Source organism: Carassius auratus, chromosome 47, assembly GCF_003368295.1.
Source record: "Carassius auratus strain Wakin chromosome 47, ASM336829v1, whole genome shotgun sequence".
Lineage (NCBI taxonomy): Eukaryota > Metazoa > Chordata > Actinopteri > Cypriniformes > Cyprinidae > Carassius > Carassius auratus.
In genome coordinates, this window is record NC_039289.1 from 10,476,198 (window position 1) to 10,489,858 (window position 13,661).

The 13,661-nt window shown below is 37.6% G+C and overlaps 1 protein-coding gene across 1 annotated transcript; it reads right to left on the reverse strand.

The window, feature by feature from the left end:
* Nucleotides 1-641: 641 nt before the first annotated feature.
* On the reverse strand, nt 642-5,609 carry LOC113065082 (dual specificity protein phosphatase 5-like). The gene is made up of 4 exons (XM_026236219.1): nt 4,967-5,609; nt 4,060-4,202; nt 3,468-3,687; nt 642-1,387 (listed from the first exon to the last, which is right to left on the reverse strand). The coding sequence occupies exons 1-4, from the start codon at nt 5,328-5,330 to the stop codon at nt 993-995; spliced, it is 1,122 nt and encodes a 373-aa protein (XP_026092004.1). The 5' UTR covers nt 5,331-5,609; the 3' UTR covers nt 642-992.
* Between the last annotated feature and the right edge of the window lie 8,052 nt (nt 5,610-13,661).

A 13,661-nucleotide genomic window follows, 5' to 3' on the forward strand; every position in this document is an offset into this window, starting at 1 on the left:
ACTAAGAGTAACCCCTTAATTTACTTTTTCAAGGAAAATTCATTGGTGATGCATTACACCCAACACTGCACATTAACGATAATGTCCATAAATTATAAAATGGTGATCATTATTTTATAATTATCACATAGACCTGATCCTCATTTAATTTAACTAGGGAATTCATCGTGCTTGATGAAGAATGAAACGTTGTGAGTGATTCAGTTTGGTAAATTTGCAAGCGCGGATAGCTAGTGTGTGGAATTTATTATGTTTTGTTTTGATTTTGGGCCATATTTATTTTTATTTTTTCACGCAACTATTGATTACCTACAATTGTGCGAGGGTAATTATTGTGGTAACTCTGTTTTGTAGCGTCAATGTGCTAGTGTGAATCCTGAACAGGAGCCAAAGTGTAGTGTGTCTCTTTTGCTTTTGACTAATGTGACTGTGAGGAAGTGATTATATATGTTCTCCTAAAATAATAATATATGTAAAATTTCACAGCAGAGGTCACTATTGTGTCTTTGTACTGTGGCCTAAACTCCCAAAAAATGTTTTGCGAGGGCAAACATTTATAGTCTGTCAATATAATAACAAAGGCATTAGGTGGTGGAATATTCTTGTGTGTGTGTTTATTTTTGCTAACTGATAATAAACCGAAACCACGAACACATTTTTGCACTTCTGTAAAAATGTTTATTAACAGATCCACAATTCATAAAAAAGAAATTGTAAAAAAACAAAACAATAATAATAATTTAATTTGCTCAGCTAGGTGCTGTTGATGGGCAGAACATCATCGAGCTAAGGCAGGTATTGCAGTGTAATCATTGTGCAGTGGTTTTCTCTAAGGCAAACAAAATGAAAAAGCAAACATTGTCTTTCATGATTTTTCTTTTTTTTATGAAAGCACAAGCATTTAATTCCCTGTGATAGTCCATTGCTTTGTTCCGCTCACCCGTCCTTTATTTTTCAAGTACACTAAGATTGCAACGAGCCAGACAGCCATTTTAAGGCAGTGCAGTTATTGGACTCAGTTTGAACTGATGAACCGATGGTTGGATGGGCACTGGTGTCAGGAAGGAGGTAGGGAAGGTGAAAACCGAGGACTCAAAGCTCTCCGTTTCGAGTGTGAAGTCGCCACTAAAGAAGGTGGGTGCATCCTGAGCGGCAGGAGTGACTGACGGAGGCGCGGAAGAAACCACCTCCGCCTCGAACTGCAGTAGTTGACCCATGAAGCTAAAATTGGGCGAGACGATGGCACGCCGCTGTCGGATGACCTCGAAGGCCTGCTCCAAGCACAACCGTTGGGTTTTCATGATGTACGCCATGCAGATTGTGGGAGAACGAGAGATTCCAGCCTCGCAGTGGACCAGCACTTTACCGCCATCTGCTTTCACACGTTCTGTGGACAGAAAAAAAAAACATGAATTCATTACAAAAGCTCATGAGACAACATCATCAGTCACCAGAAATACAGTCTTTTAAGTCAAACTTTCAGCCAGACTTTATTTGTGAAGCACATTTAAATACAACAGAAGTGTCCTGTGCACTTTTAAAATTAACGGACAAGAAAGAAAGAAAAAAATAAATAAATAAAAGTTGAAGTAGCAGCACCAGACAAAATAATAATGACTGTTTTCAAACACGTTTCCCCAAACACACCCCTCGTCTGCCATTGGCCAGTCAAACAATTAACCCCAAATGAAATTTGAAATTTTGAAATATAAAGACTGAAATTGTATTTTCTCGTATACAGTTTAATTTACAAAATTTGTACAATGTATGAATGGTTTACTTATAGTTTGAGAACATTCATTTTGGTATGTAAAATATGTTTCCAAAACATTACTATCTGCAAATGCCATAAAATGGTGTTGTGTTATATTAACGAGTGAAACACTATCATGGATATCTTTCACAGTTCTTCTGATATCCTCTGTCCATTATCGCTTGGCTAATTCATTTCCTCTGTGATCCCTTTTTTATCGTAACGTCATATCAGTTTCATTTCCACCCCAGAAATTTCTGACGCACAAATCCATAAATTCACACACTCACACCATTATGGAAAGCTCTGATTGCGTATTCCTTTCTGATTTAACACAGCTAAGCAGATTCCAGCCTCATATCTCTCAACGACCGACGCACACACCGAGAAGTGAAGCGCATGTTCATGCGAGATCCCTCGCTGCTGGTCTCTTTAAAACAAAACCTGCTGGTGTGAATCACGCCTGAAGCCCATCTGGAGCGGAGCGGTGCCGAGCTGTGGGCGTCATAATGACTATCACACCCCTAATGTGCCTAAATATTACCACACACTCATTAGCTGAAGCTTTCGATGGATTATTCTTTCACTGCTATCGCTTTCCTGTGGGAGACCATATCACCTCACGGTCTCTTACTTACGTAATACTGACTATATTCAGGCAAATGTAAATGAAACTTGAGTATATTCGAAAGAGATGTGGGATGTGCGCGTCAAAGTCCTTGAATGAGAGGACGACATGGTTAAAGCATCACTAGAGGAACTGAAATGTCATAGAAGAACCACTTTTGGTTCACCCAAGAACCTTTCAGTTTCAGTTACAACTTGATTCGATTTTATAAGGGTAGAAATATGGCCTACAACAGGCTCCCTCCTAAACTTGGTTTTGTTTTTGATAGGCTCCCACAGATCACCCATGAATAGCCTTAAACACTCTCAGATCATTGTGTAAACATATCCACCTGATAAAGAAGCCGTGAACAACCTACAAAACACATGACAGTCCATTCTTAGCACACAAACACACCTAACGCCACTAATCATCGACTCATCCACTGACACACTGGCCACACCTGTGATACCTGTGACTCACAGCAACATGTCCATTTATCTTTCTCTATCTTTATGTTTCATCGTATTTTTTTCAGTAGGAGTTGGTATTGCATTTCCCAGAACACAAGTAACATGGGATTTGTAGGCGTACATAAAAGTGCAGTCCAGTTGGATTATGGAAATCATGTGTTAGTAAAGCAGAGGAAGTCTTATTTTTACACGACCTGAAATAAGCTCCACTATCTATAGGGCTGTGCTCAGTTCTGGGAATGGTTTTAGCCACAAGGGTGAAGTTTAAGTTTACATAACACTAAAGGCGTTGTCATTTAAAATGTCTTATACTTATTAATAACCCACTGATAATAACCCAGTGATAATGTCATATCAGTTTTAACCACATCCGAACGTGAGGCTTTGAAGTGCTCAGACTGGTAAACTAAAAATAATAATAACATAAATGAAAATATTTAAATAATTAAAAACAGCTTTAAATAAAATAATACTAATTTAAAAACGAATTATATAAAGCACATAATTATATAATTACATGTGAAATTTAAATAGGAAAAAAAATTAAAATAAAAAATAAAATGAAAAATATAAGTTAATTAACTAATTTAAAAATAATTATTACAAAACTTTATTATATATACACAATATTTACCAATAAAATCTATGGCCTCCTGGAAGTGTGAGCTGATATCTGCAGTGTGACTGTCCTCCACCGGGATCCATTTGTAGTCATACTGTCCTTTGGCAGGCCGCGAGTCCCTGCGTGAGACGTTCAGCAGCGCTGTAATGCGGAGGTCACTCAGATAGTCCTGTCTGCAGGCGTGATAGGCACTGCCCAGGTATAGGAAAGGCAAGATCTCCACCGGCCGTCCCTGGAAAATAACAACAAAAACAGATATCAAAACTGAAACTCTCAAGACTCAAGATCTCAAGATTCACTGCCCGAATACAAACAGGTTCTGTACTGGGACCGTTTGACCTTTTCAGAAAAACTGCAAAGGTCAGACATAAAAGGACATTGGATGTCTGTTGGATGTCTTTGAAGGATTGTAAGGGGTCTTTTTGGTTTTGGGTAGATGGGTGGATGGTTGGGTTATGGAGTAGAGTCTTTAAACAGGGTCTTCTGTGTTTTTCGACTCATATTTGAGGGGGAGTTGTTGCAGAAACTTCAGCAGTTACAGGAAGTGGTTTGGGTGGAAGTGGGTTGAAATGAGGAAACAACAACTCGCTTTCTTCTCTCTTACCTGATCATAGTCTGGTTTGGGGTGAGCACCCAGTTTGTCACAGTGGCTGCTGACGCCTCTTTCACTTTTGTCTTCACTCAGATTCACAGACTTGGTTTCAGTGCAAAGCTCGGGGTAATGGGAATGGAAGTTCTCGTAGCCTCCTGGAATGAGAAATACACGTTATTATGAGGCGTCAAGGATTGTTGAGTCGTTCACCTTATCAAGAGCTTCACGTGTTGCATTTCAGAGCTCAGCTGAGTGTGAGAGGCAAGAACAAAATCCCACCAACAGAGGAAGAGTGTTCATGAGATGAAGGGCTTGACTTGCTTTCAGCAAAATCTCCTAGTTTCAACATGTTATTTTAACAAGTTGAATAAATTCGTTAAAAAATCCCTGTACGTTTGAATGCAATGTTATCATTGAAAGGAGTAAAATATGATATAATGCCATAAATATTACTGTGCTATTTCTCATACATCCCTCTCCGACTCATCCGTCCTTTGACGCACAAAGAGAATGTATCTCTTGTAAACCAGAAAAAAACCTAAGTTATTAATTCAACGGCATTAAAGTGAAGGTTAAACGTATGTATGTGTGAGGTGAGAGATTTGAAATATATTACATTTTAGCAAAATTATTATATATATATATATATATATATATATATATATATATATATATATATATATATATATACAAAAGTTAAAATAAAACAGTTTATTCATTAAAATGTAATTTTGTTTTTCTCATACAATTATTTAAAATAAACATTTTATATTTTTTTATTTATTTATTGTTTTTTTGGTACTGAAATCGTCATTCCAAAAGTAAACATAAAATTAAATGACGTTCAAATATATTTTAACACTTCCTCTTGAGAAAACATTACACCAAACACCCGATCGGTCCAGCAGTCTTTCCTCACCTTTCAGGAAGCAGATGCTCGCGTTGCTCGCCAAGTGCGACAAACTATTGATGACAATTTGAGCAATACTGTCTTTTTTCAGTTTCTGTAAATGGGCTGTACGGTCATCCAGAGCCACGACCGACGAGATGCTTCCTTCCCGAAGCCGAAACAGCGCTCTCTCGTCCGGTATGACGAACTGTAGAGGCACCGGTCCTCCGCGGGACCTCCGGACCACCACTGAATTCAAGTTGACATTGACGGAGCCTCTGATACTCGAGCTGGAGAACGACAAATACGGTCTACAGTCCACAATCAGACAACTTCCACACTCCTTCCGTATGATCTTTCTCAGGCGGCGACAGTCTATGCTGGAGACCTTCATGTTGGAGTGACAAGCTGAAGTGTTTTCAGTGGGGGATGTGGATGTTTCAGGGGTGTACTGAACCCTGTGTGCTGTGCCTGAGTCTACATTTCCTCCGAAGGGGATTCCGTAGGATCGCTTTTATTGGACTGGAACCTCCGGCGCGTGACGTCACGAACCATATATGGACACGCCGACACGAGCGCGAGCCCGCCCTTCACACATACTGAACACTGAACTCATCAATTCATCACTGCGCTTCTACACACACTGTGTCATTTTCTTGTAATTCAGATCCCGTTTCCTTGAAATAACAAAGAAAATATTAAGAGGTATGTGGGTTTATTCGATGGATAGTACTTGTAGCTATTCCGAAAAACAATAGTGAATTTAGACATCAAAATATATGAATGAACTAAGTCTTCACTGTATCCACCTGTCCTATATCCGTTCTTCATAATCCCAGGATCTCTAATGCGATTATATAGGTCACTTCCATCACCAGTCTAGGAAATACACAACAACAGGTATTTGTTTTCAATCATGTCGCCTACACTGTGGAATATAATCAAAATATTGTCTTATTAGTTTATATGAGCAATGGTTTTGACTGGTAAGGGCCCAACGTTTCCCAGAATGCATCCCACGGTGAGGAGAGAATGAGTGTGTGTGTGTGACAGGAAGAGCAGGCTGATGGAGGATTACTGTGGCAGGCCGGCACCCATATGGCCCTGTGTTATCTCTGGGCTGATGACATCACAGTGTGGTGGGGTGACACACACGGCCCGCTCGCCCTCACACTCCAACCTAGCATTGGCTAAATGAACGGGAGGTGAAGATTTGGGTGTAATTGTATGTTAGGATGTGCATGTAGCCTACAGCCTACACGAGTAAGTGCCGGAGTGAGGAGGATCAACCGAATGTCTGTATGTGTGTCCTCCCTGTGACAGGATAGTGAAGGCATGGAAAAATGATAGATTTAGGAAGTCTGCCAGAGGGGTTTATAGAATCATTTTTATAGGATTTATAGAAAAACATATGACGGGTTTGTCTCATTTTAAAAACCCCTGATTTGCTTCTCTTTGTGTGAGTCATGCTCTTTCTTCTCTATTCCATCCACAGCCTCTGTGTGTGTGTGTGTGTGTGTGTGTGTGTGTGTGTGTGTGTAAAATGTCTTCCTGATGTATGTACGTTATAGGCAAAAAATCACAATGGACACACATGAGTTTTTGCTCTAGTCACAGATGCAGGTGCTTCCTGGATTCCTGACAGAAATTCCTTGCTGACCGATGCATTTCTTAATATATACTGCACATGATTTGCCAGCACACACACACACACACACACACACACACATGCTCTTACAACACAGGCTCTTTCACATAAAGAGCCTTAACACTAATCTAATATCTGTGTACTTCTGGGCACCTGGTAAGCCCCGCCCCCTCACTGATGATGATGATGATGTCAATGATGCCGATGACAGTGGTAAATGACAGGATTCCTAGATTCACAGCTGTGTGCCGGTAATATATTGGGTCACATTATGACACACGCAGTAAACCAGCTCAGCTGATCAATAACAGACCCTCAAGAATAGTAGGAGATGAAAAAGCAGAGGCTTTAAAATACTTTCAGAACAAGCGTTCCAAGAATGAACAAGTGTTCCGGGAACACAACGTAATGCACTTTGAATAAAAACGTCTGCTTTCTTTAAACACTTTACTGTCACCCCCCACTTTTATTTTTTTTAAATAGGCATGAAAGTGCACTATCCAAACTTAACGCCTCATGTGTTTGGAATCTTGCTAATTGCATCAGGTCAAACCACAGCTTTTAAAGGAAAAGCTCACCCCAAACTAAATATTTGCAGAAAATCTACAGATTTGTAGAAATTACATCATTTTTTTAGCAATGGATCCTCTGCAGTGAATGGGTGCCGTCAGAATCTTTTACAAATCTTCCTCCAGTAAAAAAAAAAGTCAATTTCCAGTTGTCTCCCATATCAAAATCCACCCACATATTTATTCAGAGCTGTTCTGGCTTGTAAACGATGCATGATCTGTGCATATTTCTTTTTCATAATATTGGAGCAAACAACATTATGGCTATAAGACTCATATTTAACCTGAAATGATGATTTGAAGTTAAAAATATCTTGATGCTTTTATTTATTACAAACATGCAGATTTTGTCTTAACAAGACATTAACTGATGGACTGGATTGATGTTGATTAGTTGTAGATTATTGTGATGTTTTTATCAGCTGTTTGGACTCTCATTCTGACGGCACCCATTCACTGTAGAGGATCCACTGATGAACAAGTGATGTAATGCTACATCTCTCTAAATCTGATGAAGAAAAAACTCATCTATATCTTGAGGATGAGTACATTTTCACAAAATGTTTCATTCGAAGTTGAACTGTTCCATTAAACTTACAGGACATTTTTAATTGCCAAACATTCATGTTCACTTGCTTTTTCTGAAGTCATTCCTGAAAGCACACACAGGCCACTACACACCCCTCTGACTGTATTACTGATCATTCTAATGTCACAATGCTACAGGGCACAGAAAGCGAGAGAGATATAAATGTACCTCGCCTTCTCTATTCAGAAGAACAAAGCAACTCTAGTCTGGAGCAGTAAAAATAGCACAGACTCCAGGTGCTTGCAGACACTGTCTGATTGAACTAAACCACACCGGGGTCCTCGCCTCGGCGTGTGTCTATTTTCTGTCACATGTATGGAACATTTTCGGTTTACACCCAGATTTGGAAAGCTGTGTTTTCCGACATGGATTCAGGTGGACAATTACTTGATATTTTTTGATCGTTAATGCATTAAAACCTAGCTAGACAGCATTTTTAGGTAACATCCTGATGCAGGGATTTAGCAAAAACCTGACAACATTATTTTCTCTTCCAGTGTCTGAGTGAGCGAGGGTGGAAAGTGACCGATGAACTGAACTGATTTAGAAATAAGCAACAACAATAAAAAACAGTGGCACAAATATGGCTGCCACCTCAGAAGAAAACACTTCTTCAAAGTATTTTTCACAAACATTTCTTTATCTTAGATCTGGATCATATAATCCAGAATAAGAGCTCCAGTTGTTTATTTTTACAGGCACAAGCAGATAATCATATGTTTTAAGAATGAAACATTATTCAACCAACAGCGTTTGATGCCCAGATAATTAAATGTAATCTGATCACGTTGAGTGGACTAGACAATGGGTCAAATGGGTGTGAAGCGATGTTTCTTGTTTTGTAGCGATTAAAGGAGGAGTTCACTCTAAATTAAAATTCTGTCATCATTCACTCACCTTCACATCATTCCAAACCTGTACGACTTTATTTCCTCCACTGATACATGTAGGAGTCCAGCAGAATGAATTTCAAAGCTATTTTTAAGTAAAAAGTCAATTTAATTCAAGAGTTTAAAAGGTTTTACGAAGACACTATCCTTGTGTGTTTTAAATGTCAATAAAAGAAGGCACATTAAGATGTTGAACCAATGAGAGTTGAAATCGTTGGAGTCAAACATGTTGTGACGCATCTTGACTCTTAATTGAAATATGTTAAAATACTATAATACAGAACTTTTGAGCTTAGTGGGAAGATTTGGAAGCAGAAATGTAAACTTTAATCTGGTCATCAAACGCAGGTTTTTATATGGCTTCAGAACACTTGGAATTTACAGGATCCCAGACAGCAATATTCACTGTCTAACCACCGATTTCAGGATCACGAGTTCATGATTTTTAGGCAGTACTACAGCACATATTAGCAGCATTTGTTGTTTGCTCTTGGGATATGAAGAAGCTTTAGGAACCTGCTCTGTAAAACAAAAAAGAATGAATTTGACATTTACGGTAAAATACCGCCAGCTGTGGTTGCCAGAGCTTCCCCGTAAAAAATATGGTAGCAACATTTTAGGTTTTACAGACTTGATTTAAATTTGCAATAAAATGCCATATTTTATTTACTGATGTAATGTTCATAAACCAATATATTGAAGTACTAATATATGTTTGCAACCATTGTAATGCACTAATAACTACCAAAAACTGGTGGTGATGATAAAGTCACATGATAAACCAAAACTCAACACAAACTGCTTTTCTACGAGCTGAGGAGGAAAACACTTATACAGTATATAGAAGGTGCACAGTCTAATTCAGACAAACACTAAACCCCATCACGGTGGCACACGCGATACTGAAATAATGTAATAAACATTAATTTAACAACATTATATGTACGATTAAACCCTAGTGTACGCAACTAATAAGAAAAAAAAAACTAAGAAGAAACATATTTTTTCAACACAAGACATCAAATATAAAGTGTCATGCAGTGAATTCTGGGACTGTCAATTGACGTTTGACTTTTTCTTTTTCACTTCAAAAAAAAAAAAAAAACGTTTTAACAGTATTTTACTGTAATATCACATTAAATGTAATTACATTTATTCAACGGATATAGTATGGAAGCTTACTGTTAACCAGTCAACAGGTTTTTTCTTTGGCATTTTTACTGTAGTCTTTTATTGTTAAAATCGATTGCATTGTTTGGTTAGCAACATGCTAATTACCTACTCTATTGGATTCAGCTGTGTTTCCTGTTTGTGTGAAGATCAGCTGACTTTGAACGAAGTCAGTAGAAGGAAATAATACAATTATATTTTATTCAATGCCAAAAAGTGTTACGAGTTTTAAACAAGATGTTGTAAATGCTCCTCGTTGGTGTTTCCGTCATGTTCCCTCACTCAAATGTGCCATTCAAGCATTTGTTTTGTTTACGGAAGCACATTCTCAAACCTTCTGTTAAATGTATGTGCGTGAGATAATCTTCTATTTCAGACGTGTTGACATTCAGCAGGAAAGTTTCAAGGCTTCCAGGGGTTTCCAAGAGCAAATCCCTAGATGTAATCAACCTCTCTTATTGTTCTACCTGCTATTAACTTATTGTTTGGTTTAAATTTAATGACAGTCATTCTCATTTCAGACAAAATCAGACACTTGGATTGTCATTTTTACATTCGCTTGACATGAAAAGTGTTCCTAATGTTGCAAAATCCATGCATCATTGCATTTAATTAATCAAGTGTCTGATTAATCCTTTATTTCCTCAATAACCCTTCACTTTACAAACTGAGGGTGCAATATAACGTGCAGAGCGGGAGGATTTTAGTGATTCTGGCACAGATGAAGCAAGAGATCCAGGCTTTGATTTCCTTCTAGTCTTTCTTTGCCAGTTACTGCCTTTCATTCTAGCTGTGTGCATTTGGCTTTCTGACTCCCACACAGACTCACTTGGATAAGGGAGGGGGGAAGAGAAAGAAGAAAGGCAAAATGATAGACAGAACTCACCCCATGTAGCGGGACTACAGCTGCAGGCCAGGGCTGAACGGCCCTCCTCCTTTCTCCACCCTGGAAGACCCTTATCATGACAGCCATTTACAATGATTACAACATGAAAGTTTTCATAGGGAATGATGCTTCCTGAAAAAATGTTTCAGGTTCAGTGCAGGTTGAGCTTTATTGACAGTAAACCATTTAATCTGGTCACTTTCGTTTGTTAACATCATGCACTTGGATGACTTTTGACATACAAACTTTTGAAAATATATATCGGCTGATAGATGCTGCTTTCAAACGCTCTTGTGTGTATCTGTGTCAATTTGTGTCAATTTTTATGATACAGTTTGTAGCTTATCCAGCTAAATTTTCAGAATAGCTTGCCCTATACAAAGGCTCATTCACCCATAAAGCGCAAGGACAATTATTAATATAACTCCGAGGGTGAGTCGAACATTTACGAATTTTCATTTTTGGGTGAACTAACCATTTAAAAGGATGATGTAGCTTGTCGTTTTAACAGCTAGTTTTACTAAACTGTAGTTTACAGCTTAATTGAGCTATTTTTTAGCTATCTTAATGTTCCAAATAGTTTGCCAGAAACTGCGATGATGTAATAAATAACCAAACATTCATCCTCCCAGAAAAGAGATCCCTACAAAAGGATGACGTAGCTTGTAGTATTACCAGCTACTTTTGCTAAAGTATAGCTTAGCAATTTTAAAAGCATAGATTGTAGCTTAGCTAGCTACATTTTCTGAATATCTTGCCTGTTGATAATGAATAAACAGTTTCACCCGCCTAGAAAAGAAATTCCATCACTAGGACGATGTAGCTTTAGATAAGCCGCTACTTTAGCTATTTCCGTTTAGCATAGGTCATTTAATAACGTAGTTTGTAGCTACATTTTCTGAATAGCTTCTGTTATGTAATAAATAACCAAACATTTATCCACCCAAAAAATAAGTTACTACCATGAAAATGGCAATGAGGTTTGTAGTGTAACCAGCTAATTTTGCTCAAGGCTAACTTTCAGCTAATTACGCCAAGATCATTTTCATAGTTAGCTAGCTAAATTGTCTAAAAACTCACCCAATACTGTTGTTATGTAACGAATAACAAAAGGTTCATCTGCTCAGAAAACTAGTCCTTTGAAATATGTCTTCACATTTCAAAAATCAAATTTTTCTATGCAGAGATGGGGACAAATACTGTACATCAAAAAATATTTTGTTTCAAATTGCAAATACTTGCTCATTGAATGTATTTAATTAAAACACAAAAACTGATGTGGAAATGTATTTAATTAAAACACAAGTAATTTGTAAATTGATAATACAAAAATTTGAAGTGCAAGAGACAGTGCCATTGTAATATTGTAGTTAGATAGACACATAAGAGAAAGAGAAGTGCTTTACCCTCCTTGAACAACTTATAAATAAATATTCCTTAACTTTAACACTAGACAATATATCCAATATATTGATCCTTATTTCTTCTAATTTCTTATTTTTACTTAAGACTTACTTACTTACTTATTGCAATACCAAGCAAGTTTCTTTATCACTCTTTTATTGTTTCTTCGTCTGCGTGTCAAAAATGAAGCAGTCCTGTGAAACTGTGTCCTTCTCAGGAGGATGGCTCAAGCTATTTCACTGTCAACAGTAAAGATTAACTGCTGAAAAATGCTGATATTTAGCAGTTAAAGGGCTCTATGAATTCAGAAACCCTTGTTATTAGAGACACCGGTGGCTGTTACGTGAGCCGTGGCCAGCAACCTATTGCTCATGCTCTTGCACACACTACATAATAATGTGAGCCATGGCCAATGTGTGATTCATCGACATCTTGTCAACAGATATGACAGAAGGACATCACATAGAAATGAGTCTACAGGCTTCAAGTTTCATTACATGCTGTTCACAGATTGGCAATAAAATCGATTAATACTTGAACATTCTTTCATAAAGCCCCTTTAAAAAATTCATTTAGTCCATAGAAACAAGTAGGCTAGCTAACTTTAGCTAGGAAGCTAACATCACTTCTCAACTAGCAAGCAAAGTTCTAGAGCAGCTTTTCTTCTGTCCTGTAACATGCAGTGAGCAATATCTGATATTATTATATATTTTAGCACATACTTCAGTACAAACAGGTTCTTTCAGTGTTTTTTATTTATTTATTTTTCTCCAGTTTGAAGATGGAACCACTGACGAATTAAAGGCTTGGTTCACACCCATAAGACCTTCATTCGTCTTCCGAACAACAATGAAGATCTTTTTGATGAAATCTGAGGGCTTTCTGTTTCTCCATAAGCAGCGATGCAACTTACACATTCAAAGGCAAGAACAGTAGAAAGACATCGTTACAAGTACTCCATGTTACTCCCTTGGTTTAACTTCAATTTTATGAAATGATGTTTACAACTTTATTTATGAAAATTCTAAGCTTCACAATGCATCTGTGTTATGTTTATGCGATAGAAGACTCGCACCTCAACACAATGCAGAATTAAGTGAGTGTTCACTAGAGTACCATGTGTTTGGATTATATTTTCATAAATAAAGTGGTAAATTATGTTTTTGTTTTTTTTACACAAACAAAGCAATCACATCACTTTATAAAACTGAGGTTAAACCACTGGAGTCACATGGAGTACTTTAAGCAGTACTTTGCTGAAAGTAGAGGGACAGAAAGATCTCGAATTTCATCAGAAATATCTTCCTTTGTGTTCTGAAGATGATCACAGGTCTTAGGCCGATCGTACACTGTATGGTTTTCATGGTTTAGTTATTGCGTCAAGTTCAATACATCATCAACACATTACCACTAATTGATCTTTGCATTCGGAAAGTGTTGAACATCATCATTTTGCTTGTGATGATTGGGTTGTTGAAAGGACATCAAGTTAAGAATATAAAGCAAATCACTGTATATGTTGGTTCTTTTTGTGCAGTGTCTTGTAAACTAAAGAAGATTAGCATTAGC

Coding starts and splice junctions, on each gene's coding strand:
- LOC113065082 (XM_026236219.1), bottom strand. CDS start 5,330: ATGAAGGTCTCCAGCATAGACTGTCGCCGCCTGAGAAAGATCATACGG. Junction 4,203..4,966: donor GAGCATCTGCTTCCTGAAAG/GTGAGGAAAGAC, acceptor TTCTCATTCCAG/GAGGCTACGAGAACTTCCAT. Junction 3,688..4,059: donor CCAAACCAGACTATGATCAG/GTAAGAGAGAAG, acceptor GTTATTTTCCAG/GGACGGCCGGTGGAGATCTT.